The 26,024-nt window shown below is 47.7% G+C and overlaps 1 protein-coding gene across 8 annotated transcripts in view; it reads left to right on the plus strand.

The window, feature by feature from the left end:
* MTMR14 (myotubularin related protein 14) overlaps window positions 1-26,024 on the plus strand; it is a 46,859-nt gene that overhangs the window by 988 nt on the left and 19,847 nt on the right. For 4 of the 8 annotated variants that reach the window (XM_081072299.1, XM_081072300.1, XM_081072301.1 and 1 more), the window contains exons 2-9: window positions 1,172-1,320; window positions 6,888-6,996; window positions 13,476-13,551; window positions 13,838-13,898; window positions 15,410-15,532; window positions 17,042-17,115; window positions 21,855-21,925; window positions 22,510-22,584. In XM_081072299.1, coding sequence (XP_080928425.1) covers window positions 1,172-1,320; window positions 6,888-6,996; window positions 13,476-13,551; window positions 13,838-13,898; window positions 15,410-15,532; window positions 17,042-17,115; window positions 21,855-21,925; window positions 22,510-22,584 — 738 coding nt within the window. The remainder of the gene's footprint in view (window positions 1-1,171; window positions 1,321-6,887; window positions 6,997-13,475; window positions 13,552-13,837; window positions 13,899-15,409; window positions 15,533-17,041; window positions 17,116-21,854; window positions 21,926-22,509; window positions 22,585-26,024) is intronic. The other 4 variants (XM_081072303.1, XM_081072305.1, XM_081072302.1 and 1 more) reach the window with 2 other exon arrangements.

The following is a 26,024-nucleotide window of genomic DNA, read 5'->3' on the forward strand; positions in this document are numbered from 1 at the left end:
GTCTTGACCCTGCGGTCACGCATCTCTCACCGCCCACGTGGCTGTAGCAGGTTTGGCGGCAGGTTTTCTCGTGTGATTCTGTTCCATCCTGGGCCACCAAACTCTGATTTGGCTCCAGAGGTGTCCTACGTTGGGACATACTGCAGTTGGCATCTGCTAGTCTCCGGAGGAACCAGCGGATCATCGCTTCAGTAATGATGCGACTTCCCTGCTCTGCAAGCTACCAAGTACTTTTCAGAGCTCAGCCTGAGGACCGCCTGTTTCAGCATCATCCCGGGTGCTTGTTAAACATTATGATTCCTTGGTCCCACCCAGTCTTACTGAATCGATTTCTGAGGGTGGGAACCTGGAATTTGCATTTTTTAACAGGTTTCTGAGTGAGACTCATCCTCCTTGAAATTTGAGGAATTCTAGTTTCAGCTGCTGTGAAATTTTTTCTCCCCATTGCTTTTTTGAGTGGTTGGAGAGGGTCAGTGGTTTTGCTGGGCCCTTTTTCTGTCTCACACACCCTTGAAGATTAGAGTTGTCATAATTCATTCCTGATTTTCACTGCAGCTTCCTTCAAGTCTCCCAGAGCCTCCGATCTCTTGCAGACTTCTTGAGGTGTTACAGGTCTTAGGCCTTTTTTTATTAGTGGGGCTTTCCCTGAACTGTGAACAAAACAAGACAATTTTAAGGGGAGCTGTTACTTCTATTTCATAAGCAGATGATACATGTAAGAAGACAGCTTTGTCTGCAGTTTTAGTCATTACACTAACTAGAACCTCTAGGCACTGCTCTGTGGCTGGAGAATGGAGAAGAATCTGGAGCCAAGGGCAGATAATAGATTAGTGCCACTTAAAGTAACCTAGAACAAGAGTTCTTAATAACTTATGGATTGTGGACCCCTTTGAGAATCTAGTGAAAGTTGTAATCCTCTCCTTCAAATGCATAACACAGACAATTCCACTGCAACTTTGAGGGGTTCAGAGTCCCTTCTCAAATATAGCACATATTGGTTAATGACCTACACATTTAGGGCCTGTGACCCAGCAACAGGTTTCTTTCTGGCATTGAACAATAATCACAGTGGTATGTGTCATTCCAAGTGACCTCTCCAGGTCATAAATCACCTAATTCTCACACTCAGAGCCCCAGAGTCTTGTTTATGCCCAGGTCTCCTCCTCTGCAGGTTGAGCGCATTGAGAAGAGATGTCTGGAGCTGTTTGGCCGAGACTACTGTTACAGCGTGATCCAGAATGTGAACGGGGATATCTGCAGCCACTATCCCCAGCATATCGTGTTCCTGGAGTATGAAAGTTCTGAAAAGGAGAAAGACACGTGAGCATCATGTGACCAGAGTGTACTTTTCTAGGGAGGCCTTCACAGCTCATTTCCTGGGGGCAGGCTGTCTGCAGCTGGGAGGGGCGCTGAGTGTGGCAGACTCACTTTCCCCAGGTGTTAAGCCTGATTGGCCTCTTTGTTTACTTCAGGGTTTGAGAAGTTAGATTGGCAGGGTAGCATGGCGTAGAATGAGGGGTTGGGAATCACAGCCCTGGACTTCTATTTCACTTCCACCCTATAGTCTTTGTCCTAAGACTGCTGACTGCCCTCTCTGAATCTCTCTGAATCTCACCTCTCTGAATCTCAATGTCCTTTCTTAAGTGTGTGGGTAGGAGGTGTGCTGTGTTGACATGCTTAAGAGCCTGAGGTCTGGAGTCTGACTGCGTGTGTTCACATGCTGGCTGCTTCACGTGCTGGCTATGTAACTAGGGCAAGTTATTTAACCTCGTTGTCGCTTCATTTTTCTCATTGGTAAGTCTATACCTCTTTAGAAAAGTGGTTAGTACAATCCCTGATGATAAATAGTACAAGCCTGTCATGTTTGTTCTAAGAATTAGACATAAGAGCTACTCTTTATTGAGAGCCTGCCAAGGCCTGAGTACTTTCTGTGGAGTAACAGTTCATACCAGAGTAGACATAAAGTACCTGGCACAGGCTGCAGCCTATAAGGTGGTCAATAAGTGGTAGCAGGAGCACTAAAAATAATCCCAGCATTGAGGCTCCAGGAAATGTTTTATGTCGATCTCAAAGTTTGTTCCCCTAGTCTCCCTGCTTGCTGCTTATTTTAAGGGAATTCCAGGAGCTATTTTCTTTCTTTTTTTTTTTTTTTAATTAAATGTATTGGGGTGACAATTGTTAGTAAATTTACATAGATTTCAGGTGTACAATTCTGTATTACATCGTCTATAAATCCCATTGTGTGTTCACCACCCAGAGTCAGTTCTCCTTCCATCACCATATATTTGATCCCCTTTACCCTCATCACCCACCCCCCACCCCCTTAGCAGGAGCTATTTTCAACACTACCTGTGAAATCCTGGCCCCATGATTACAACGTTCTGATGAGTGCTACAGTACAGTCATGATGCAAAGTGCAGCAGACCCCTCCTACCCAGAGCATGCCTGTCAGTGCACCAGGAACTGGCCAGAGACTCCGAGTCTCGGGCTCCAGAGCCACGGAATCGGAATCACAGCATAACAAAATGCCCCAGTGATTCATACGCACGCTGCAGTGTGAGAAGTGCTTCTGTAGGCAAACCAGGGAGAGTGATGTTTGGGAAGACCCACAGGTGAAGATCCTCTTCAGTTGGAATTGGAAGGATGAGTAAGAATGTCCCCCGAAAATTCCTTAAGTGCTAGCTCATGTAGGGTCTTGATCCTTAGCTCAGGGAGTGTGGATTTGTGGGTGTTAGTGGTTTTTTTGCTTGTATCTTCCGAGCACTCATTAAAATCACAGATTCTAGGGCCCCTGACTCAGAATTTCTAGAATCTGCATTCTCAGAGAGCTCCCTAGATGAGTCTGACATGCCGTGCCTGAGAGCTGCTGCTGCGGGCCACCAGGAGCCAGAGAAGGCTTTCAAGCAAAGAACAACCAGTTTGGAGGTTTGAGGACTAAGCCTTAGTTTCCTCATGTGTAAAACGGCATGTCTATAAGTGTGCTATCTGATGAGCTGCTGGTGGTCATCACTGAGAAAAAAGAATATATTAGTAAAACAAATTATATGTAAAGCATAGAAACTGTATCATATCCTGTCGTATAACCTAAGAACTCCAGGGATCTCCGAGACTAAAGAATTGGGCTTTCCTATGGTCCTGTTATTTATGGTTCCTCTCTTCCTAACTGCCTCAAGAGTTGGGTTAACTCACCTTGTATAAGCCCTTAGGTTAAAAGTTCTGAGCAAGAGCTTTTTTCCTCGCCCTTGCCCTCCTTTCAACCCTCTTCAAAGCGGGCTGGTGGTTTTACAATGGCGTTCTGCTGTTAAGCTGAGCTGTAGTCAAGGTCGTGCTTCTCCAACTTGGTTCTGTGAGTGAAGCGCCGGGGGCTCTAGTTATACTGCAGAATCTGACTCAGTGGGTTTGGAGTGGGGCCTGAGCTCTGCGTTTTCTAACAAGCTCCCAGGTCATGCCAAACCACCTTGTAGTAGCAGTACTTGAGGAACTCGGTCTTGGCTGCCTCACAGAAGCTTTTCTGGGAAGGAAACAAGCTCAGTGCCGACTCAGTCTAGCCCTTAAAGGGAAGGAAATGAACATTTGTGGAGTGCTTGCTGTTTGGTAGGTGTGAGGGTTTCACACACTGGCTCACTCAAGTCCTGCAGCCACCCAGTGAAGAAGGCTGTGTCACATCCATTGTACAGAAGAGGAAGTTGAAACCCAGAGAAGTAACTTGCCGTTTGCCCAAGATCACAGACGTAGTAAGCAGACTGGGGGTTAAGGCCGGGTCTTCCTCACCCTGCTCTGTCCGCCTGTGTGCCTTTTGTCATTGCCATGGGTCTCCCACCTTGTCTAGCAGTCTCACCTTCCAGGCCAGGGACACTGCAGTACATCCCTAACCCTGAATGGGTTCCTGGAGTAACCTTTGCAGGGCCTTGAAGTGAAAACTAAGTGGGTGATGCCTGTTTGTTGACGAGAAGGGAGTATATGCATGTTTGGGTGTGAAAAAGTAGAACTTTTTGCTTCTTTACATATCTGGCTTTGGTGTTAATATGACACTAATCAGACTGAGTTACACAGGGTATAACTGGATTCAAGAAGCGGTGTGGTCCTCTTAACCATCTCCCCACTTTAGCCCATCATCTGCGAATAGAAGCCTGGACAGGGATCTGTATAGCCGAAACAAGTTTATCAGACGTGTTCCTTGAGCTGCTGACATGTGGCAGGCACCAGGGATCCAGCTGGAAGCCGTACCAGATGGATGAAGGCCCTACCCTTAGGTCTAGTGGTTAACACAGAGCAGTAAATAAGCAGTGACAGTGGAACAAGAACCAGAATTAGGGAAGTACACGTGGGGCTTTGGGGGATAGTGGTTAAAGTTTTGCACCCAATTCCAGCATGTGTGTGGGGAGGGGCTGTTCCCCCACACCACCAATTCTCAGACACCAGCTGGATGTCCGGACAGTTGAACTCAGTTCTGACACTACCCAGAAATAGCATCAGATTCCATAGGTTAGGGGCTCAGTCCCACAAGAAAAACATAAATACAGAAACCTACACTTACTTCATTTAGATAGATCATCATGTGCCAGACTCAGCTCAGTGCTTAGCACTGTAAGAAAAAAATCCTAAGGCCGAGAGATAATAAAAATGAAAACAGGAACTCCTGAGAAAAGAAACTGAATTGGTTCCTTGAGTGGGGGAACCAGGAAAATAAACCACCAGCTAGCCTAACAAGAAACTGTTCCTGCCTGCCTATGCAGAACCTCTAAGAGGAAAGTTCTCTAAGAGAACTAAGGTTCTCAATGTTCTCCACCTTAGTTTTGTGGAGCGTTTGCTCAATGAAGGGACTCAACCTGGGAGAATCAAATGCAGTTTCAGTGCACTCAGAGCTCAGAGGGAACTGCTGGTTTGAGCTGAGGGAAAGTCAGTTGCTGTAGATGGTGCTGATCGGATATGTGAAAATGGCCGAGGGCCACCAGAAGGTGGGAGGAAGGAATACAATTGTGAACAGTACTGTATGTGCTTTCTTTTGTATTCTCATGGCTCGGAGTTTAATTAGGCAGTTGTTTGGTACTGAGGTACCTTATTTCATAGAGAAATAAGTGAGGGAAAGGAGAAGAACTTGGTTTTCAGTGAGCCACGTGTTTTCTAGAGGCTGTATGGTTGGCCTGTGCCACCCCACAGGCACCTTGAACAGGCACCCCAGCCTCTTTGAGTTTGCCATTCTGCAAAAAAGAAAAAGGATTGCAAAAGTAACATCTCATTCAGACCATGGGAAGGATAAGTACTCTTCCTTTACCTCCTTGTTCTCTTTCCAAACTGAAACTGTTGGTTCAGGTTTTAATTTGAAGACCCCTTTTAAACTTTAATTTCAGAGCTCTACTTGGTAGTTATATTTTTAGTAACTCTGGCTTGAGAATATAATCTATGAAGTCTGCTATGAAATCAGCAGTGTTTCTAAAGACTTTGTTTTTTCAGATTGGGGAACAGTGTCTCCAGCGCCCATCAGCTCCAAGTCAAGTCGTTGTCCTTCAATCTAGCTGTGGAGGGCGCAGCTCAACTCCAAGTCCAGTCACCATTTTCAATCTAGTTGCAGGGGCACAGCCCAGCTTCCCATGCGGGATTCGAACCGGCAACCTTGTTAAGAGGATGCGCTCTAACCAACTGAGCCATCTGGCCACCCATGGGGCAGCTCAGCTCAAGTCGTTACCTTCAGTCTAGTTGTGGAGGGTGTAGCTCATTGGCCCATGTGGGAATCAAACTGGCAATCTTATTGTTCAGAACTTGCGCTCTAACCAACTGAGCTGACCAGTTGCCCCATAATGACTTTGTTTTTATGAATGCCAACAGCTTCAAGTTATGCTTAAAAAGTGACCACAGATGTGTAGGAATCACTGAATTTAATTCATTCTGCAACAATTATTTGTGTGCATGTGCCATGCAATAATATGCGGATCCCTGGAAAGATTATGATGGAGTTAAAGACCCTCGAGGACTCGACCTGAAAGCCCAACCCTTGTAAGGGGGGAGCATGCGTGTTTTCTCTCTCCTATTTGGTTACTTTGCATAGCTGGGATCGTTTCCCACTCTTTAATTTCCCTGCTTCTAGTTTCTTTTGCAACCAGAAGCTCTGACTGGCTGATTTGGAGCCTTTTGCTAAAGATCAGTAGGTGAATCTGTTAGAGTAGACCCTTATTTAGGGGTGTACTGATTTGATAGGGGTATGACTTACTGGGGCTCATGTCTAAACCTGACTTTTTCATGTTCTAGAAGCTCCCTTACCAAACCCAGTGCAGTAACCATTATGCTTCTCAATGCCAAAAATAGCTTCTCTTTCACCTCCCTTGTTTCAGCAAAAATGGCCCTATGATTTCCAGAGGGTTCCCAAGGCACTTGTTATATTACTCTAGGAGGAAAAAACTGGTAATCAACATTCAGTTTTCTATGTATATTTCTGCATTTTATATACCATGTCTTCAGAGTAGCTCACTTTTTCATCTTAATGGTTTTGAAATCAGGAATGATTTTTAACACTTGTGATATAATACTTCTTTCTTTTCCTGAGAAACTATACCCATGATCTAGAATTTAAGAATTAGAGCACTTACTAAATTTCTAATGAGTATTCACATAAACACACACACACACACATACACACACGCAGGCGTAGCATGGGGCATTTGTGGACACACACCCACATATACACAGACGTAGCATGGGGCATTTGTGGGCACACACACATATATGCAGACGTAGGCTTGGGGCATTTCTGGACACACGTGCAGACATAGCATGGGGTATTTGTGGACACACAGACACACACGAGCAGACGTAGCAGGGGGCATTTGTGGACACACACACACCCCTCACTTAGAGACCAGCCTGACTTACCCCTCTTGCCTGTGCCTTAGGTTTGAGAGCACTGTGCAAGTGAGCAAGTTGCAAGACCTCGTCAACCGCAGCAAGACTGCCAGGTGCAGAGGACGGTTTGTCTGCCCAGTGATCCTGTTCAAGGGCAAGGTAAGACCACGTCATACCCTGACACTCCCTGAAACCCTTTTCTGGGGTAACTGGTTCAATGCAAAGTGTAGGGTCATCTCGTTCTTGCCTTTGCCAACCGAGTGTTGGTGGTTACTGGGTGCCTGGTGTGGTGGGAAGCAGACCAGAGAAAGAAAAATTCTGATAACCACCTTCCAGGATGAGTCCGAATAGAGAGGGGTAGTCACAACAGAGTACCCCACCTTGTGTTCCCGAGTCAGGCCGCCGAGGTTCAGGTCTTGGCTGTGTTACTTCCTGCCTGTGCAAGGCCCTCCACTCAAGTTTTCTCCTCTATAATGTGGGAAGAATAATCATGCCTACATCAGAGGTTTATGAGTACATTAGAACAAGTGAGTTATTACGTTGTTTGTTCATTCTTTCAACCATATAATTCATCAAGTATTTATTGAATGTGTACTATGTTCCAGGCACTGTTTCAGGCCTTAAGATACATCAGCATATAAAAAATCCTTACCCTTAGAAAACTTATATTCTAGTGACTGTTGTTATTTGTCTCCCCAGTATTGTCTCATTTCACCTATCTTTATAATCCTTTGGTGCAATCGCTGTTTCCATTTTGCAGATGAGACCCAAAGTGGTTAAGTAATTTTCTCAATTTTACTGTGAACAACTAGAGAGCTGGGATTTGAAGCTCTCCCAAAACTCCTTCAGGTTATCACACTGTAATTTAGAGTCACACTGTGTGGTGTAAGAGGAGCTCACCAAAGGGGCAGCAGACAGATGGCCTCATTAACTGAGCGGGACTTGCTTGCGAGTATTGCAGGATATTCAGAATAGTAATTGGCAGGAAGGGGTGGGAGGGTGTTCCAGGCGGGTGATGCAGCATGGGCGAAGGCAGGAGGCAGGAACAAGAGAGGCCAGGAGACTCCCCTGACTGGCATGGAAGGGCCACATCAGAGCCGAGGATGGAAGGGCTTGAGTGCAGGAGGCCAAATACTGACCAAGGTGTGTGCATTTGCCGGGAGAGCCACGGTGATTCTTGAGCAGGGACCTATAGGATGAAAGGAGCATTTTGAAGATTAGTCCAAGAGAAGTGGACTTAAAGTAGAGAGAGCCTGGAGGGGGGAGAGGAGCAAGGACGTAGTGTGTTTATTCACTTTGCAGGTTTCTGAGCGCATGCCCCGCAGCCAGTGGCTTACAGACTCCAGCTGCAGTCACCCAGCGTGAGTGGTCTAGGGCCAGGCCAGGGCAGTGGGGAGGGAGTCGCAAGGCTTCTTTCTGTCCCTTTGTGTCTTTCATAAAATGGGAGAAAGGCAAATGTGAAAAGGGAGGTAGGAAGGGAGATTTAGTCAAAGGCTTTCTTCGGCAGATTGATTTTAGGGAAATGTAGGGAAGTTAAGTCCCCAGAATGGATCTTTTCTTTTTTTTTTAATTGATTGTGGTGATCAATTAATTAATTGATTGTGGTGATGGTTGCACAACTTGGTGAATATATTAAAATCCACTGAACTGTACACTTTAAATGTATTCTTTTTTTTTTTTTTAATTGGGGAAGGGGAACAGGACTTTATTGGGGAACAGTGTCTACTTCCAGGACTTTTTTCCAAGTCAAGTTGTCCTTTCAGTCTTAGTTGTGGAGGGTGCCGTTCAGCTTCAAGTTGTTGTCCTTTCAGTCTTAGTTGTGGAGGGCGCAGCTCAGCTCCAGGTCCAGTTGCCATTGCTAGTTGCAGGGGGCACAGCCCACCATCTCTTGCGGGAGTCCAGGAATCGAACTGGCAACCTTGTGGTTGAGAGCCCGCACTCCAACCAACTGAGCAATCTGGGAGGCAGCTCAGCTCAGGTGCCTTGTTCAATCTTAGTTGCAGGGGTTGGAGCCCACCATCCTTTGCGGGACTCGAGGAATTGAACCTGCAACCTTGTGGTTGAGAGCCCACTGGCCCATGTGGGAATCGAACCGGCAGCCTTCGGAGTTAGGAGCACAGAGCTCCAACCGCCTGAGCCACCGGGCCGGCCCCAAAATGGATCATTTTAAAGCTGTTTGTTTTCCCCTTTGGAAAGTTTTCTTGTTCCTGGAAGTTACCAGAACTCCAGTTTAAAGATCACTGCTCTGTGAAGAATAGTGCTTGTCACTAGAAATTACAGAGGAGATACTCAAACCAGAGTTTCTCAAAGTGTGTTCCATAGAACAGTAACTTAAGGATATGCTTATGAAAAGCGTTCCCTATCAAACAAGAATGAAAAATACTGCATACTAGATTTGGCGTGACCCCCAAGCTCCAGATTCATAAAGTACACTTATGTGTATACCAACTTAGTAAAACTCCGAGAAGTGCTGTAGCAGAGACCTGTGTAGTCCTGGGGTTTCTCACTCAGTTGTCTGCAGACCATGAGTAAGGAACTTTCCTGAACGCATTTGGGAAATTCCACACTGAACAGCTTAGTCTAGCGGGGTTCCTGAATGACAGATTGTCAGCACTTAGAGACTAGGCAGGCCTGTGAGAACACAGCCCTAAGCCAGCTCATTTCAGAGGGAGGATGGTGACTTGGAGGGATTATTCCAAGAAGGCTTTGGTGTTCTTAGTTCTTTATGAGGGCTTTGCTCTTAATCTTGCTTTCGTCTCCCTTCGCACCTTCTTGTGCAGATAGTGTGATACCATTTCATACCCGTTAGCGCTTCTCCTGACTCCGCCAGTGTTCACTTAATACCCACTTACATAGCTTTATTCTAATTGTGTGTTGGAACCTCTCATTTCCTCTCGGCCTTAATCACTTTGAGGGCAGAGGCCTCCTCTTACTGTTGTCCTCCCAGCACTTACCGTGTTTCCCCGAAAATCAGACCGGGTCTTACATTAAGGTTTGCTCCAAAAGACGCATTAAGGCTTATGCTCAGGGGATGTCCTCCTGAAAAATCACGCTAGGGCTTCTTTCCTGGTTAGGTCATATGTTTGGGGAAACGTGGTAGCAGAGTGCCCGCCCAGCTTGTCAGTGCCAGCTCAGCAGCAAGCTGCTGCGCTTGGATAAAGTAGTCGTGGGCCCTGTGCTGGCTTCTAGGGGCACAGAGATGAATAAGGCCTTGTCCTCATGGAGCTCAGTGAGTGGGGGAGGCAGACAAGTGAACAGGCAATTGAGAAGGAGATTGAGAAAGGCTCAAGAATGTCTTCTGTTGTGAAATGGGGATGTCGTCCTCAGACATGGTGGCCCTCAGCGGCAGTTGGTAACCAGTGCGGTGATGGCATGTTTATTACCCACATTCTGCAGAGGCACCTACCTCTGCCCAACCTCAGTTCATGCGACCACATGGACAGACCGGAGGGTATTAGGCTGAGTGAAATGAGTCAGAGAAAGACAAATACCATATGAGCTCACTTTTTGTGGAACCTAAAGAACAAAATAAGCAAACAAACAAAGTAGAAACAGACTTATAGATACAGAGAACAAACTGATGGTTGCCAGATGGGAGGGCGTTTGGGGAGCTGGATGAAAAAGGTAAAGGGAGTAAGAAGTACAGATTGGTAGTTACAAAATGGTCATGGGTTTGTAAAGTATAGCGTGGGGAATAAAAAAAAAAGAAAATCAGTTCAGTGTAGCTAGTGCAATTGTGGAACTAAATATTTAACTTTATTTCAATTTACATTTCCTAGCTGAAGCAATGTAGGATATTTCTGGCTAAACACGACTTTATTTTGGGAGAGGACTACATGTGCCTTTAAATGCTGACAGGGAAGCATGCTTGCTGAGATGTGCTCTACGTGTAAAATACATAGTGGATGTTGAAGCCTTAGTACAAAGAATGTAAAACATTAATAATTTTAACATTATTATATGTTGACATAATGTGGATATGTTAGATTAAATAAGGTATATATTAAAATTGTTTAAAAACTCAATTCAAGCATTTAAGTATATAGGAGATTCTCCCGTGGCATTTTCTCTCCTAAAACTTCTATCTGGCTTTTACACAATTAAAATTAGAGCAAGTCGTCTTTCTCTTTGCTTTTCCCCCTAACAGGTGGGGAGCAGAGGTCAGCCGCTTTTATTCTGTGTGCCAAAGTTAGTTAACAAGGTTAGCAAATCATACAGTGATACTCCTAGTGCAGAATTCGAGGCCACTCCTAATGAGGTAAACAGAGAGCATTCAGAGTGCATCCTCTTTTTCAGTTAATAGCTAAGCTTAAAATGTAGAAGTGATGGGTTATGAATGGGAGCCATGAGGCTAGGGAGCAGGGGTCAGGAGTTAGACTGCCGTGGGGTAGAGCTTTCCCCAGCTGCCGGCTCAGGGCTTTCCTGTGAGGTTGGTGCCCCACTTGGGAAGTTGGCTAACGTGCCTCCTCTTCTCTATCTGACTAGTCCTCTGGGCCCAGGTCTGGCTGCTTCAATGACCAAAAAGACAAGGACAGATCAAAGGGTTGTGGGAGAAGAACTGGGAGCAGAAATAGGTATATGAACCCTCAAAAGAATTCAAGACGTGGTCTCAAAGTTCAACATCCAAAGTGGGTGGGGGGGGTGTCTGCTCTGAAAAGATTTAACAGAAAAAAGAGTGAGTGAGATTTGGTGCCAGCCGCTTAGATGATGGGGAAGGGTGGGCGTGATGATACATGCCAGTGAACTCAAACAAGCCACATACCCCATATGGTCTTGCTTTCAAGAATCAGACCCCTGCCCCCTTACCTTTAGGGTCTTTGGGGGTTCTCAACCTGGAGGTTGACACTTCCTTGCTACAGCTCTCGACGTTGCTACTCCTAATGATTAGAGCAGGGACTCTTAACGGGCTGGAGATGGGTCCAGGGATGCACTTGGAAGAGTCCAGAAACTTCTAAAATGTGGGTAAACTATGGTGTGTACCTGTTTTCTGGAAAAAATGTATCATTTTCATCAGGTTCTCAAAATGCTTTTGGACCTAGAAAAAGTTAAGCAGCCCCTGCCAGAAATCCTGCTAAGGCGAGCAAGAATCCCAGCCCAAGTCCTTCTTAAGCTGTTCTGGACAACCTTCCCACAAATACATTCTTGTCTCCAGCACTGAAAAAGCGCCCCACCTGCCCCAGCTTGTATCCGGTTGCCTTCCTGTTACCTGCCCCCTCCTGCAGGCCGCCACTACCTCAGGAAGCCAGAAGTTCCCGGTCACACTCCTTACCTGTGTCAGCAAAACTGTTTCCTTCCCATTAGCTTACAGGTAGAGAAGGAGAAGGCAGTATTTTGTGGTCTTCCAGGGACCCACTTGATGTTGACGTTGCCAGGCTGTGTGACCCCGTCAGAAACGGCTTTACCTAGCAGCTTCCCTCCTTGTATTGTAACCTCGCAGGAACCCTCACTGCCGCCCCCAGCCTTTAGCTAAACTCTGGGCTAGTTTGCTTCCCCATCACCAGGTATTTCCTCCCATTCCTCAACCCTCCTGGATCTCATCAACCACAAGTTAATTGAAGATACAGCTTTAAAATGAGATATATTGAAGTTTATGCCAGGTGCCTGGTTTCTAGAGTTCTAGCTTTCAAAATGCTTCCTGATGAGGAAAGAGTCAAAGAATATGTAAGCGCGTCTATAGCTACTACATTTTCTTGATATAGAGGAGAGAGCAGATGCAATTTCTTTTTCTTTTCTTTTTAAAACCCTCAAACATTTCTCCTGTAATTGGCCCTTCTGCTTTAAAGGTTGCTCACCCTGAGCTAAGCAGCTCCAAGTAACGATAGCACACAGGCTTTGGAGGTAGGTAGGTCTCCATCAAATCCCAGCTTAGCCCTCATTGCAGCATAATCTTCCGCGTTACTTCAGCTCCTTGTGCCTGTCTTTCTCCGTCTGTGGAACAGCATGTTCACCTCAGGGACTCTGTGAAAATTCAGTGAGAAGATGGTGTAAAAGTTTCAGTACCATGCCCAGCACTCACACACGTGAAAACCACCAAATCTTACACAAGTGCATATGAGACAACCACTGCGTCCGTTCCAGTTAGTAACACTGGTGCCACTCATTTGGGGAGATAGCCCTTGGCAGAGGCTGGAGATTAAATTCTAACACACTGCAGACTGACTGCTGTGGCCGCGGGGCTAAGACTTTGGTGAGTGCTCTTGGACCCATTTTACGGGCCTGGAAGAATCCGGAGTGAGTCCCAAGTATTCTTCAACTTCCTTCCTTTTCTGTACTTCAGAAAACCATCTGACTGTTGGTAAAGGGTATAAACTTCAGTTACAAGATCAATAAGCTCCATGTGGATCTAACGTACAGCATGGTGATTATAGTGAATGATACTGTATTATATGTTTGGAAATTACAGAGATAATCTTACATTTTCACCACAGAAAGAAATGGTAATTGTGTGACATGACGGAGGTGTTAGCTGACACCGTGGTGGTAGTGATTTTGCAATATATAAGTGTGTCAAATCAGCATGCCGGACACCTTACAGCTACGCAGTATTACATGTCAGTTTTATCTCAATGAAGCTGGGAAAAACAAAACCAAAAACTCCAGGAAACCACCTGACCCTGAAAATTCCGTTTCTCTCCCAGCACATTTGCAGGTCGGCCACGCTAGCTGGATGGGGGGAGCTGTATGGACGCACTGGCTACAACTATATTTTCTCAGGTGAATGTTAAGCTGTGTCTTCTGTGACTAAGGAGACGAGCCCAGCCATAGAGAATTAGCCCCCCAGCCACGGTGGCATGGTTGGCATAATGCGAGCAAGCCGGGGAGAGACTACGGTTTTTCTTTTATCTCCTGAGGAGATGCCTGGGGTAGAAACGATCACCAGCATATGGGGCATCTGGTGGGAGAAGGACACCAGGGCTGTCCTCGGGTGGGGCTGGTGGGGAAGCCCCTGGGTGGAGCCCCTGCCCCTGCCTGGGTGCTGACAGACAGGTGTCTCCGGCAGGGGGCACAGATGACGCCTGGGCAGACACAGAGGACGTCACAGAAGAGGACTGTGCTCTTCGGTCAGTGCCGGGTTGTTAGGGGTCTGGGCTTGTGTTGGGGTGGGCGGGGTGTCTGACCAGTGGTGGCCACGTTCGCACTGCCTGTGTATCCATCACTGGTCCAGATGAGTGCATGGGCCCCCTTCCTCCCACTGCCAGGTCCTTGGCCCGGAAATAGTAGTTGAAGTCCATCCTGTAGCTTCACACCAAAGCTGACTGTATTGACCACCTGTGCAGGTTGTCTTCACCCTGGCCACGCATAAGGATCCCAGAGATAATGTCCCAGCCCTGGGGTTCCTGGTACCACAGTCCGAGACAAGGTCCAGACGTGTATGTGTCCTTATGCCCCAGTTTCCAGGGTGCTGATGGCCAGTCAACCTGCCAGGTGTCACACTGCACACCTGGTGCTGAGACACAGGCCAAGGTCTATGGTCCCCACGTGGGAGCTCCAGAGACTAGAAGCTCCACAGCTGTGTGATTGGTGCCATCACAGAGCTTGATATAGACAAGTATTTCAGGTCCCCTTAAAGGCAGGTAATGTGCCGGCTCATACTCTTCGTACTTTCTTTTCAAATGTTTTTAGAAAACAACACTGGCATATTTTGGAAAAGCTCCTTTGCCTGGTCCGTACCACATGGATGTCTTTAACTGGTGTCGAGGGTCTCTGGAATGCACACGAGCACCCCCAGTAGGATCAGAGCACCCTGGTAGGATCAGCTGCCCAGAATCATCTCACTGTGCTGGGTTCTGCCTTTTAGTTCTGAGAGCAGCACAGCAGCTCTGGCTTGTGCTCAGGAATGTTTGGCTCTGCCCCCAAGGTCAGAGGACCTGTGCCTCAGCCAGGCCATTTTCCACAGCATACACTGTTCTCGGCTAGGTGACAGCTAGGGGCAGCGAGGCAGTGGGCATTTCAAAAACAATTCATGGTAGCTGTTTACGCATTCTACCTTTGTCTTTATTTGTGGGACTGATCAGAAGACAGCCTTGGGATTAGGAAAAATTTTATCTTTCTCCTTGCTTCATAGCCTGCTAGGCACAGGAATTCACTTGCTAGTATTTTACAGTTGATAAAATAGCTCTAACAAGTCCATCTCCCAATGAGAATTTCAATGTTACATTATAAGGAAGTCATGGCTACAAATGGTCATAGAAGATGGAGGGAGATAAACTCTAATGGAAGCTAAAGACTCCATCAGCCACCAGCTTGCTGCTTTTTAGAACTCAGAGATTATCCTGAGTCTCCTGGCTTAGTGTCAAGCAGGGCCAGAAAGCCTTTTCCTGGTTCCGGGGCTGTACTTGCTCCTCTTTGAAATGCGTCCTGTTGCTGAGTGCGGTGGTAATCTCTTAGAAAGTCACCTTCTCTGCACCTTTCCTGGAACCAGCTGTCCTGTCTTGGTCCTTCCTCCATCTTCTGGAGAAGGGAAACAAGTTCTTGCCAGGGACATCTATACTTCCTTGAATACACTCCCCACCTCCCAAACTTTTCTGAATGAACGTGCAGTGCAACTTCTCCCTGTGGCTCTTTGTTTCAGAAGTTCCGACTCACATCTATTTGATAAGGTCAGAGGCTATGACATCAAGCTGCTTCGGTACCTGTCAGTCAAATACATCTGTGACCTGATGGTAGAGAACAAGAAGGTGAAGTTTGGCATGAAGTAAGTACAGGGTACCCACTGTGAGGTGGGCGGAGATGATGTGTTCGTAGGCCTTTTGGGCTGGTGATAGTACATGGCAGTTACCGAGGGCTCACCCTGTGCCAGGCCTTGTGTGGAGGGCTTTCTGTGCTTCCTCACTGTATCTTCAAACAGCCCTGCACGACAGGTTCTAGACACCCACTCTTGCAGGAGAGAAACTGAAGCACAGAGAGGTTAAGTAACTTGCTCAAGGTCGTCCAGACAGTAACTGAGGGAGCCGTGAGTCTCTGACCTGTCTGTGCTCTGCTGCCTCCTCCTCTTAGACACCCTTGAAGGTTTGTTCTGTGGCTCCAGGTTCTACACCATTTCTGGTAGATTACAGTCTCTTTTAATACGGAACAAAAAAAATCAGTGTGTACTTAATTTTTACTTCACATATGGACAAAATCTTCATGTGGTAAGGCAAAATTTTGAAAAAAAAAAAAAAGGAACCTGGGTTAGGGTGATGAAATTGTAGGAGTTTTTCCAAAATATTTATTATGTAGTTATGTATTTATTTATTTAATATTGACTTTTTAATTATGCTGCAGTTGTCCTAGGAAATCAGCCATGTCGAGGCTAACTTACAGCTCAGCTGTCTAGAGATGCCCAGAAAGTCTCTCTTGTTCCTTCTTCCTTCATCTGTCAGAACAGTCCTGAGTCTTTCCCTTTCAGATGTTACTTGTTTCCCGTTTATGATTTTCCTCAGTGAGTACTGAGGTGAGAGTCCCCCAAAGGGTCCCTTTTGGACAGTGTCCCAGTTATTTGTCTCTCTTCTAACTCCACCCTCCAGGTCAGAGTGGTGCTGCTTTCGTTTGTGGGACTTAGGTGGAAGGTTGTTTTGCAACCTTAGTTTCTGGTTGCGGTTGTTGCAATATTAAAGGGAGAGTAGCCCCTCTCGCTTGATAGGTTAGGGTAGGGGGCAGAGAAGTTACATTTCTTTCCCCCCCTTCGTCTGCCTACCCCCCTCCCACTCCGGTCCAAGTCATTGTTTCTCAGTCTAGTTGCGTAGGACACAGCTCCCTAGCCCATGCTGGTATTATGCCTTGCCACCGCCTCCCCCTTCCAGGCAGTCAGTCAGCCAGCCGCTCACAGCAGCTCTCGCCAGCTGCTGGCTGCTCACGATGGTTGCCAGCTGCTCCTGGCAGCCCATGGCTGCTCAAGCCGACCTCCGGCTGCTCATGGCAGCCCAACTCCAGGGAGAGCCGTTGTTCACAATCTTAGCTGTAGAGGGCGCAGCTCACTGGCCCATGTGGGAATCAAACTGGCAACCTCGGAGTTAGGAGCATGGCGCTCCAATCACCTGAGCCACCGGGCTGGCCCGAAGTTACATTTCTTAATTGTTCAAAGTAAGCACTGTTGAAGGGAATCACTCGTAACTCTGAAGAGTAGTTTCTTTAGCAAAAGGTTCATTTTAAGTTGTTATAATACTCTTTGGGGAATGGTGTGTATGTGTTGTGATGCCATAACACATTGTGTCCTGTCTTATAGTGTAACCTCCTCCGAGAAGGTGGACAAAGCCCAGCGCTATGCCGACTTCACTCTCCTCTCCATCCCGTATCCAGGTAGGGAGCTCTTTTCAGGGTCTAGTTAAGTGACAGGCTTCCTAGGACTGGGAGCTCTCCGAGGCCATCTGCAGGCTTTTGCACTGAGGGACAAAAGTGCCCTGGAACTTTCTGGGAAGATCTTACGTCAGTAGCCAGTCAGCATAGCACACTGTCGATCGCAGTCAGAGGCTTTCACACTTAGGGTAGGACGCTGTCCTGGAAGGGGCTTTCCACTGGCGGGGGGTGTCCAGTTGTTGCGTCGTGGCTCAGGTACTCACTACTACAGCCTTGAGCGAGTTACTTCACCTCTCCGAGCTTCAAATTTTCACAGGTGTCATTTGGAACTTGGAAAAGCTTAGCTGAGGGTTTTGTTGTGAAGATCATGTGAGATCATGTTTATCAAAGTGCTCTGTGCAAGTCAAGTATCAAATGACATTATTAGTACTGTCAGCAACCAATCGTGCCTGGCTGGGCCATGCGGATGTGATCCTTTGCAGGGCTGAAATTGCCTCACACAAGCCTGTTCTGGTGGTAGAATGTAATTGCTCTGTCTGCAGTTGTACATGGTCGGTGGTGGCCTCATCATGTTGTAGAGCGTTTTGGTGTGCAGAACTAGCTGCATACAGTTTGTCTCTGGCATACAGGTATGCAACCTGTGGCAAGGGCAGCACGCTCTGCACTGGATACAAAGCTGTGTTGGTCCAGTTGGTAACATTTAAGCTTTTTGGCAACACCTGCTTGTTCTGCAAGGGAGTCCAAGGAGCGCTAACAGCAGTGCAGCACTTTGTCACCAAACAACAGGAAGTATGGTTTTTCTTTTTGAAACTTCTCTTCTGCTTCTCAGCATCAGTATCTGCCTTCAGTCCTGTGCTGGACCTTGGAATCTCATCTTGGAATCACAGAGCCAATAGCAAGGGCGGGCTGATGACAGCAGGCTGCTGTATAGCCAGGAGGCCTTCTCATCGGAACTGCAATTTCATCTAGTGCCTGGTGGGGAGAGGGTATCCTCGTCAGTGTAAGTTGCTGGCATTCAAACCAGGACCCCTGATAGCCTGGCACTCTTACAGTAGCTTCCACTGGAGTCTCTTTTCACTCTTCTCTGACAGCTTAGTATTTGGTACCATATCGAGCTGGGCATGAATCCCAGCCCTAGAACTGTGTATCCTCGACCAAGTCCTTTAATCAGTTTCATCTTCCATAAAATAAAGATAACGGTGCTTGTTTCCAGGTAAAGTGCCAGACCCACCTTACCAGGTGCTTGGTTTGGTTCTGGTTCTCCAGGCCAAATGACGGGTACCTGGGAGGAAAGGCTCAGAGAAGCTCCTCTTCCCTAAAAGCCACTTGGGGCAGATGCAGACCATAGTGATAATGCCGTGGGCTTGACAGCGTCAGAGCTGCGTGATGACAGAGGTGTCCCAACCAGTGTGTCCACACTGGAGCTGTCAGGTAGATGTAGAGCTGCTTTTCCAAGCAGGCTCTCGACTCCCAGGAAATGCCTTGGGGTATTCACAGACTGCAGTGCTCTGCTGAACAGGAGAGGTCTGCATTGCCTGAGTAGGCAGGCTTTGCTTTCTTTGTTTATATTTAGGTTTCAAGTAGGACTTAATTACAGAAAAATAATTCTTCTAGAAGTTGGAATACCGCTCCTCCAGAACAATAGCATAATATCCTTTCTGCTGTAGTTGGCAACGTGTTATAAGACTCCCAAAATGTTAACTCCCGTCTACTCAGTTATTCATTAGGCCATAACCCAGCTAACGTGGTATTCGTCACAATGTCTGTTTATGCTAGCAAAACATGGGAAATGTTTTCATTAATCAGAATAATATAATCATATGAATGGTTATGTAGCCATTGATAGTGGAAGGAAATATTGCATAGTCATAGAAAAATGCCTTAACTTTTTGACATGGAAGAATGCTTAACATGCTTACTTTGCAAGATACAAAATTACATACATTAGTCCTCTCATATGTGCAGTTTCATTTTACAAAGTTTCGATTATCCACGGTCAACCACAGTCTGAAAATATTAAATGTAGAATTCCGGAAATAAACAATTAATAAGTTTTCAATTGCATGCCATTCTGAGCGTGTGATGAAATCTCACACTTTCCCTCTCTGTCCTGCCCAGGACATGAATCATCCTTTTGTCCAGCACATCCACACTGTTTATGCTCCCCGCCCATTAGTCACCTTAGGAGCCATCTCGGTTATGTCTGTGTCTCAGTGTCACATGCTTGTGTTCGAATAACCCTTATTGTACTTAATTATGCCCCAAAGCACAAGAGCAGTGATGCCAGTAATTTGGACATGCCAAAGAAAAATGTAAAATGTATGTATGTATGTATGTATAGGAAAAAAATAACATATATAGGGTTCGGTACTACATGTGGTTTCAGGCATCTGCTGGAAGTCTTGGAACATATCCCCCACAGATAAGGGGGATAACTGTAGTACGTTCCCATCTATGTCAGGGAAAAAGTGCTTATACAAAAGCGTGAGAAGGAAGTACGCTACAATGCTAAGATGATATGCTCTGTTAATTTTTTCCCTGTTCTTCCTAAAATGTTTATGTGCTACATCTGATAGTTGTGTGTGTATTGAGGAGAAGGTAAGAGGATCAATAAAAATTAAAAAGCCAGGGGTGGAGGAGATGCCATTGCATACCAGATACGGGGACAGGAGAAGCACTTTTTCCTTGCTGTTCTTAAGTTCCTGAATTTCTTGACATGCCTGTATTACTTCATAACAAGGAAAAGAAACAAAGTTACCATTATCCAAACCAAGTCATGAAATGCCCTTCGCTGCGTGTCACGGGTCTCAGTTGTGCACTCTTTGAAGCCCTGACAGGAACTGTGATGGTATCAGTTCTGGCTGTGGCAAGCTAATGTGGGCTTAGACTAGCCCTAAAAGGGAGAAGTGTTCTGGGAGCACGTCCTTCAGGGCTCCAGAATAGACAGGGCCGAAAACTCCCCAGCACAAGTCAAATTTGTTTCCTCCTTGAGTGGGTGGCTGTCCTCACCCCACTTTTCATCTCATTCTTCTTGCCTCTCAGTGGGTTTAGAAGCCTATTCAAGTAATGAATGTTAGGAATTGCCCTGGGTACCGAGTCTATTTTAATTCTATCCATTTCTCACAAAAAAAATTGCTTCTGCATCATAGGCTGGTCAGAGCTTAGCCTAGAGCCTGTGGTGTTGATTTGAACAGCTTGAGTTTGGGAAAACAGCACTTCACAGGATCTCTGACAGATAATTGGTGTCTCTTCCAAACCTGGGCTCATAAGCTCACGGCCTCTCTGATATTTATATTTCTTCTTTCTTCCAGTGAGGCCCCCAAGAATAGGCTGAAGTGTTACAGCTGAGGATTGTTTCCTGATTTATCAGTCAGCTGTGAGGTTTGGGGGATTAGAGTTCAGAAGTGTGTGTGGGATGAGAACCAAGTCTATAAAACCTGGGCCGTGTCTCCAGCCCTTCCTTTCCAAAAGAACCTTTTCTTTCTTCCCTGGGGTGATCTCAGACAAGAACTTGGCTCACGAGAAACTGGAGAGTTCCATGTGAATATTGGCCTGTGTCCACTCCCACAGCATTTGGACAACTGTTTCGCCTTTGAGGGGACCTCACCAGACTTGGACCTGTGGCCAAAGTCATGTGTCCTCCTAAGTTTGTGTTGGTCCTGCTTGAGGAGCTGAGAGAACTGCAGGAAGCTGCTCTTGAAGTGCTTTCGCGCACCCTCGTGGCTCGAAGCCACACAGCCCCTGGATGCTTACTGGGTTAGGGCGTGAGGGCTGGTCGTGGCTCGTGTTGCTGCGGTAGCGTGACGGCAATAATGTGCGGCCATTCGTTGCCACTTATACCAGTGCTGTGCTAGGTGTTTTACATGTGTTCATTTCATCCTTAAGCAATTCCTTCACAAGTGAGAAAATCAAGGCTAAGAAAAGTCAAACAACTTGTCCACAGTCACAGAGCTAAGTGAAAAGCTGAGATTTGAAGCTGGGAATATTACCTAGACCCTTTTTTCTTCACTGTTCCCTCTATATTTCTGAGGGTGTACCCTAGTGGAGTTTCTTAGAATTTTTCCAGCAAATGATACGGAAAAGTGCCTCTTGGCCAGGTTTATTGGAGATGGACATGTCTCTTGAGCACCTGTCACATTTCACTCACTGTCTGTGGTTCTTTCCAGCATGTTACAATGTTCAGTCCTCACGGAAGTCCTGGGAGGTTGGTGAGAAAGGAGGAGAGTGATCCTCTGTAACTACCATGTTTCCCCGAAAATAAAACCTGACCGGAAAATGAGCCCTTGCAGATTTTCCAGGATGACACCCCCTGAACAGAAGCCCTGATGCGTCTTTTGGAGGACAATTTAAAACCCTGTCTGATTTTGGGGAAACACGGTGCATAAGTTGCTGAGGTGGTGCTCACAGGACTCATTGTAACTCATGCTTTTTGTTTGCTGGCTGTTGACACTCTGCAGACATGTGGGACCTGAAATGAGGGAGAAGTGACCGATAACCAGTGAGCACAGATGGAGAGAGAAGTAGAGAGGTGTGCGGGCAGGCAGTACCTCACCGAGGCTTGTAACTAGAAACCCAGGCGTGTTGGAGGCTTGTTCCCTGTCTCCCCTACCCGTGTTGGCTGTGGCCTCCTGTGGGGCCCACCAGTGTGGAGAAGCATGTGAGCTGGTCCACAGCAAGCACTCGGGCATCCCAGGAGCCTGTGCTACAAATGATGGTGGCATAACTCTGCCCTTCTTTTCCAGGCTGTGAATTTTTCAAGGAATATAAGGACCGGGATTACATGGCTGAAGGGCTCATTTTTAACTGGAAGCAGGTATGCACAATAAACATTCATCAACTTGGTTCTTTTGTCGCTTTGTAAAGGGAGACCACAGAACAGCTAGCAATCTCTTTGGAGAAAACAATTACCCTTTTTCTTTTTCTTTTCTTCCCTAAATGAGTCTCATTATTTTCTCTCCCTCTCGTATTGCATACATGTTTACATTCTCATTGTATATATTTTCCTTTCCTCCTTTAATTTTTCCCTTTTAAAGAGTTGCCAGGGACCAGAGAGGAAAAGCCCTTCTTCTTTGCTCCCCCATCTGTGGCACAAGTGGGACCAGCGTTCTGTGTTTTGCCCAGCCGGTGGGAGCGGGCTGCGGGAGGCTGCATACAGGCTGACCACATCTGTCTGCAGCAAACACTGGAAAGCTCCACATGGCAGCAGTTTCTCGTCCCTTTGATTTTTAAGCTGTCACTCCCAGGGTAGCACAGGCATCTGGACCCGAGAAGGCAAGCATTGTGGAGGGACATCCTGCCCGCCTGTGATAGCCACAGCTTCAGGGCGGCAGCCTGCCCTGTCTCCATGACTTCTTTTGGTGGCCAGCCCGCATCTCATGGGTGTCTTTCCTTTCCCAGGACTACGTCGATGCCCCACTGAGCATCCCTGACTTCCTGACTTGCCCTCTAAACATTGACTGGAGCCAATATCAGGTGAGGGGGCTGACATGAGCAGGGCAGGAGAAGGGAAGGGGCCAAGGGAACCCCTGGTCCTGTCACGTGTCCCACATGCAGATGCCTGAAGGCCTGGCTCGTGCCCTCTGACCTCTCAGCTATCACAGCCTAGGAAAGGAGGAACTGCTTATCTGTTTAACCCTCTCTCCTGATTTGCTCTTGGCCCAGAAAATCCAAGCTTTCTAAACGTGACTCACTCAAAGACTTGCGTCCACCAGGGGGTTCTGTTTCCAGAGGACCTCATGGTGTCTGCTTTCCAGCTCTGGGCTTTAGTGACTTTGTTCATTTTTCCTTTTAAATGCGTGTTCTGCCAGAGGAAGTGCACAGCTGCCTGACCTCATTTGATTATAGAAACTTTAAAATTATTTCCACTGTGCTCCTCTCCTCTGTCCCCTTCTGCCATGTAAGGGGCCCCAGGCTTACTGGATGGATCTGTCTCTTTACCATGTTTGGCCCACTGCACGAGCCCAAAGGCTGCCATGCAGTCTTCTTGTATACTTCAGCCAGGACAAGTAGCCTTGTTCTCCCACCGTTTTCCCCATGTTCTGTTACCTTTGCCTGACTGGCACACTGCTTTCAAGGTTTGGCTTGGGTGTCCGCTCCATGAGGACATCTCTGACGTCTCCTCCTGCTGCCCCTCCATCCCTGGAGGGTCAGACGCCTCCATTTACATTACCATTGGCTCCTGGGCACATCTACCGTGCCATTTCCCACCGAGCTGTAGTTACCGATTCAGAGATGTGCTCCATCTCCAGTAGACTGACTTCCAGGAGAACGGGAACCACAGCTTGTGTATCCCCAGCACAGAAATGCACAGGGCCTAGAGCCAGAAAGGCCAAGCCAGTGAATACCAAGAACACATTCTGTCTCCTTTTTCTTCCTCTACCCCTGAGTCTAGACAATTCCCATCCAGCCTTGAGTTCTCCCTGTCAGGCAGCCGTGTGCTACCGTATCACTTGGGACTTTGTTGTCCTGGTAGCAAATGGTCTGTAAAGGCAGAGGCTGTGCTTACATTACCTTGTATATCCAGCCCCTAAGCACAGAGCACGTGCTCCATAACTATTTGAAGGAATGTGTTAGAGTGGAGTCAGGCCTTCTCTGCAAAGGTTTCTGTGAGAGAGGGAATGTTAGGAAGGGGAGCAGGCCAGTTGTTTGTTGTGCCCCAGGCGCCTGGGGAAGGAACAAGTTGGGTTGGGAGGCCCTGTTCTCTGGGCTCAAGTCCCAGGCTGTCTGTACCTGGACAGATTGAGTGTCCAAAGGAACCTACAGGCTTCCTTCTGAACTTGTTATATGTAGAGGTCTCAAGTCAGCCGCCCTCATTCTTCTTCCCGGCGCGTTTTTCTCCTTGTGTAGATACAAAGTGGTACGACTGTAGGGCTTCAGTGTGGACACTGCCAAGGATGCTTGTCCTGGGATGGAGTCCGGCCGTGTGAGGGGTTCTGCTTAAGATAGAGGCCCTGCATCCAGGCCCCTGCTTGCCTGGCCCTTCTCACAGGCTGTGGCTTTGAGCAAGTGACCTCACTTCTCTCTGAAAGGGGACTTCACAGCACCTACTTCAGTGTTGCAGTGAGGTTCAGATAGGCTCACTGCGTGCAGGTGTCCTCTGAACTGAAATGCCGGACCGATGTTAACGATGATAATTACGAAGTAGGCTACTGGCTTGCTTGCTCAAGAGAGTGAACACTAGTAACGTCGCAGGCACAAAGTGACAAGTCCGCCTCTCCAGTTCTACTGGTTGATCTCACTGGGCCTCCTCTCAGCCTCTTCCTCAGCCAGGTGTGGGTTCTGCCCTTCCAACCCTTCAGCATGGGGCCAGGACTCCCTGTTACTCTGCATCTCCCAGGCTGACCTCATTCATTGTCCACTCCATTAGCCCAGCACCAGGTTGCTCAGGCCTGGGACTCGGGGCCAAGCTTCTCTTTGGTGATCTCCATCACCTTTCACTCGTGGTGCTCTCTGTAGCCCCCGCAAATTCAAGCTGTCTGAAATGGCACTGGCCCAAACCTAGACTACGCCCAGCTCTCCACCATTTACCTAATTGCTCAAACTCAAACCTTGGGTGCTTTTCTCCCACCACCACCCTTGCCAGGTCCCATCACTTCTCTCAATCTCTGCCCCTGGTGACTCTCCAGCCCTTCTTGCCTCCATCTCATGCCACTAGCTTAGTCCAGGCCACTGTCATCTCAGTGAGGCTTGTGTTTGAGCGTGGAGCCACATTGAAGGGTGCCTGGAACCTGAACATAACGCACTTGACTAGGGCCTCACAGATACCAGTACTCAATGATGGAGCAAGGTCTTCCCTTTCCTTAAACCCTGCCACTGGCTTTCCCACTTTACTCAGAATCTAGTGCAAGGACCCTCTCGTGGCCCACCCGGCTCCCCGTGGGCCAGCCTTGTTCTTATGACTGAATGGCCGCCCTCTCCTCCAGCCACACTGGCCTCCTTTCAGCCCCTTAGGGAAGTGGGCTCTCTGCCAGAAACCCCTGTCTCCTTTCTCTCCCCTCCTTTGCACACGTCACTTCCAAGAGGCCTCCCCGGATGGTCCCCACGGATGAGGCTAGGCTCGTGTCACCACCTGCACGGTCCTCCGCATCCCAGAGGTCTCCTTCTAGCCAGCATACCTCTGCCCATTCACTTTGTCTTCTGTAGCCCCGTGAGGGCTGCGGTGGTGGTTCACTGTGTCCCAGGGCCAGGCCCTCAGTGGTGTTCCCAGCGCAGGAGCACCTGGGCGGTGCTGTTGCCTCCATGTGTGCTCTCGCTGCCCTCCATGCAACCAGATTGGGTTCCGCAGAGGTCTGCTCCTTTCTGTGCCCCGAGACCGCTTCCCGTGTCTGCTGCTCCTTAGGCTGGGCCCTGACCGTGAACAGGCAGTGATGGAGCATTCTACAGGTGCTTCCCCCTAAGCACCGAGCCTCGGAGATGCAGAGATGCCAAAACAGCCTCTGCCCTCACTGAGCTCAGTCTAGGAAAAGAGGCAACAATGTAATCACCACCTGCATAGTAAGGGTGACCTCGGAAGAAGACGGGAAGATGATGGGGCTGGGCCTTTGCAGGATGAGTAGGAGTTTGCCAGCCAGGAGGAGGAGTCCAGGCATCGAAACATAAGCAGAGGCATGGTGCTCAAGTGTGGACCGAGAGACTTGCCGGGCAGCATGTCGGATGCAAGAAATTTTAGCATGTTTTCCAGGTCATCCTCCCATTCTGCAATCCCCTCAAAGTTTTGTTTCTTACTCTAGTCGTGGAGGAAACGTCCCCTCAGTATAGCACGTGACTAAGAAGTGACTTTCTCAGTGTGTCAGGGCTGGGTTCGTACCCCACTTAGCTTTGCTGTGTGGCCTCGGGCCTCTACAGACCAGCGCTGTCCAGCCTGGTTCCTACACCAGCACTGGGCACAGTGTGAACTGCTGCCTCTCCCGATT

This window comes from Rhinolophus hipposideros (assembly GCF_964194185.1).
Source record: "Rhinolophus hipposideros genome assembly, chromosome: 14".
Lineage (NCBI taxonomy): Eukaryota > Metazoa > Chordata > Mammalia > Chiroptera > Rhinolophidae > Rhinolophus > Rhinolophus hipposideros.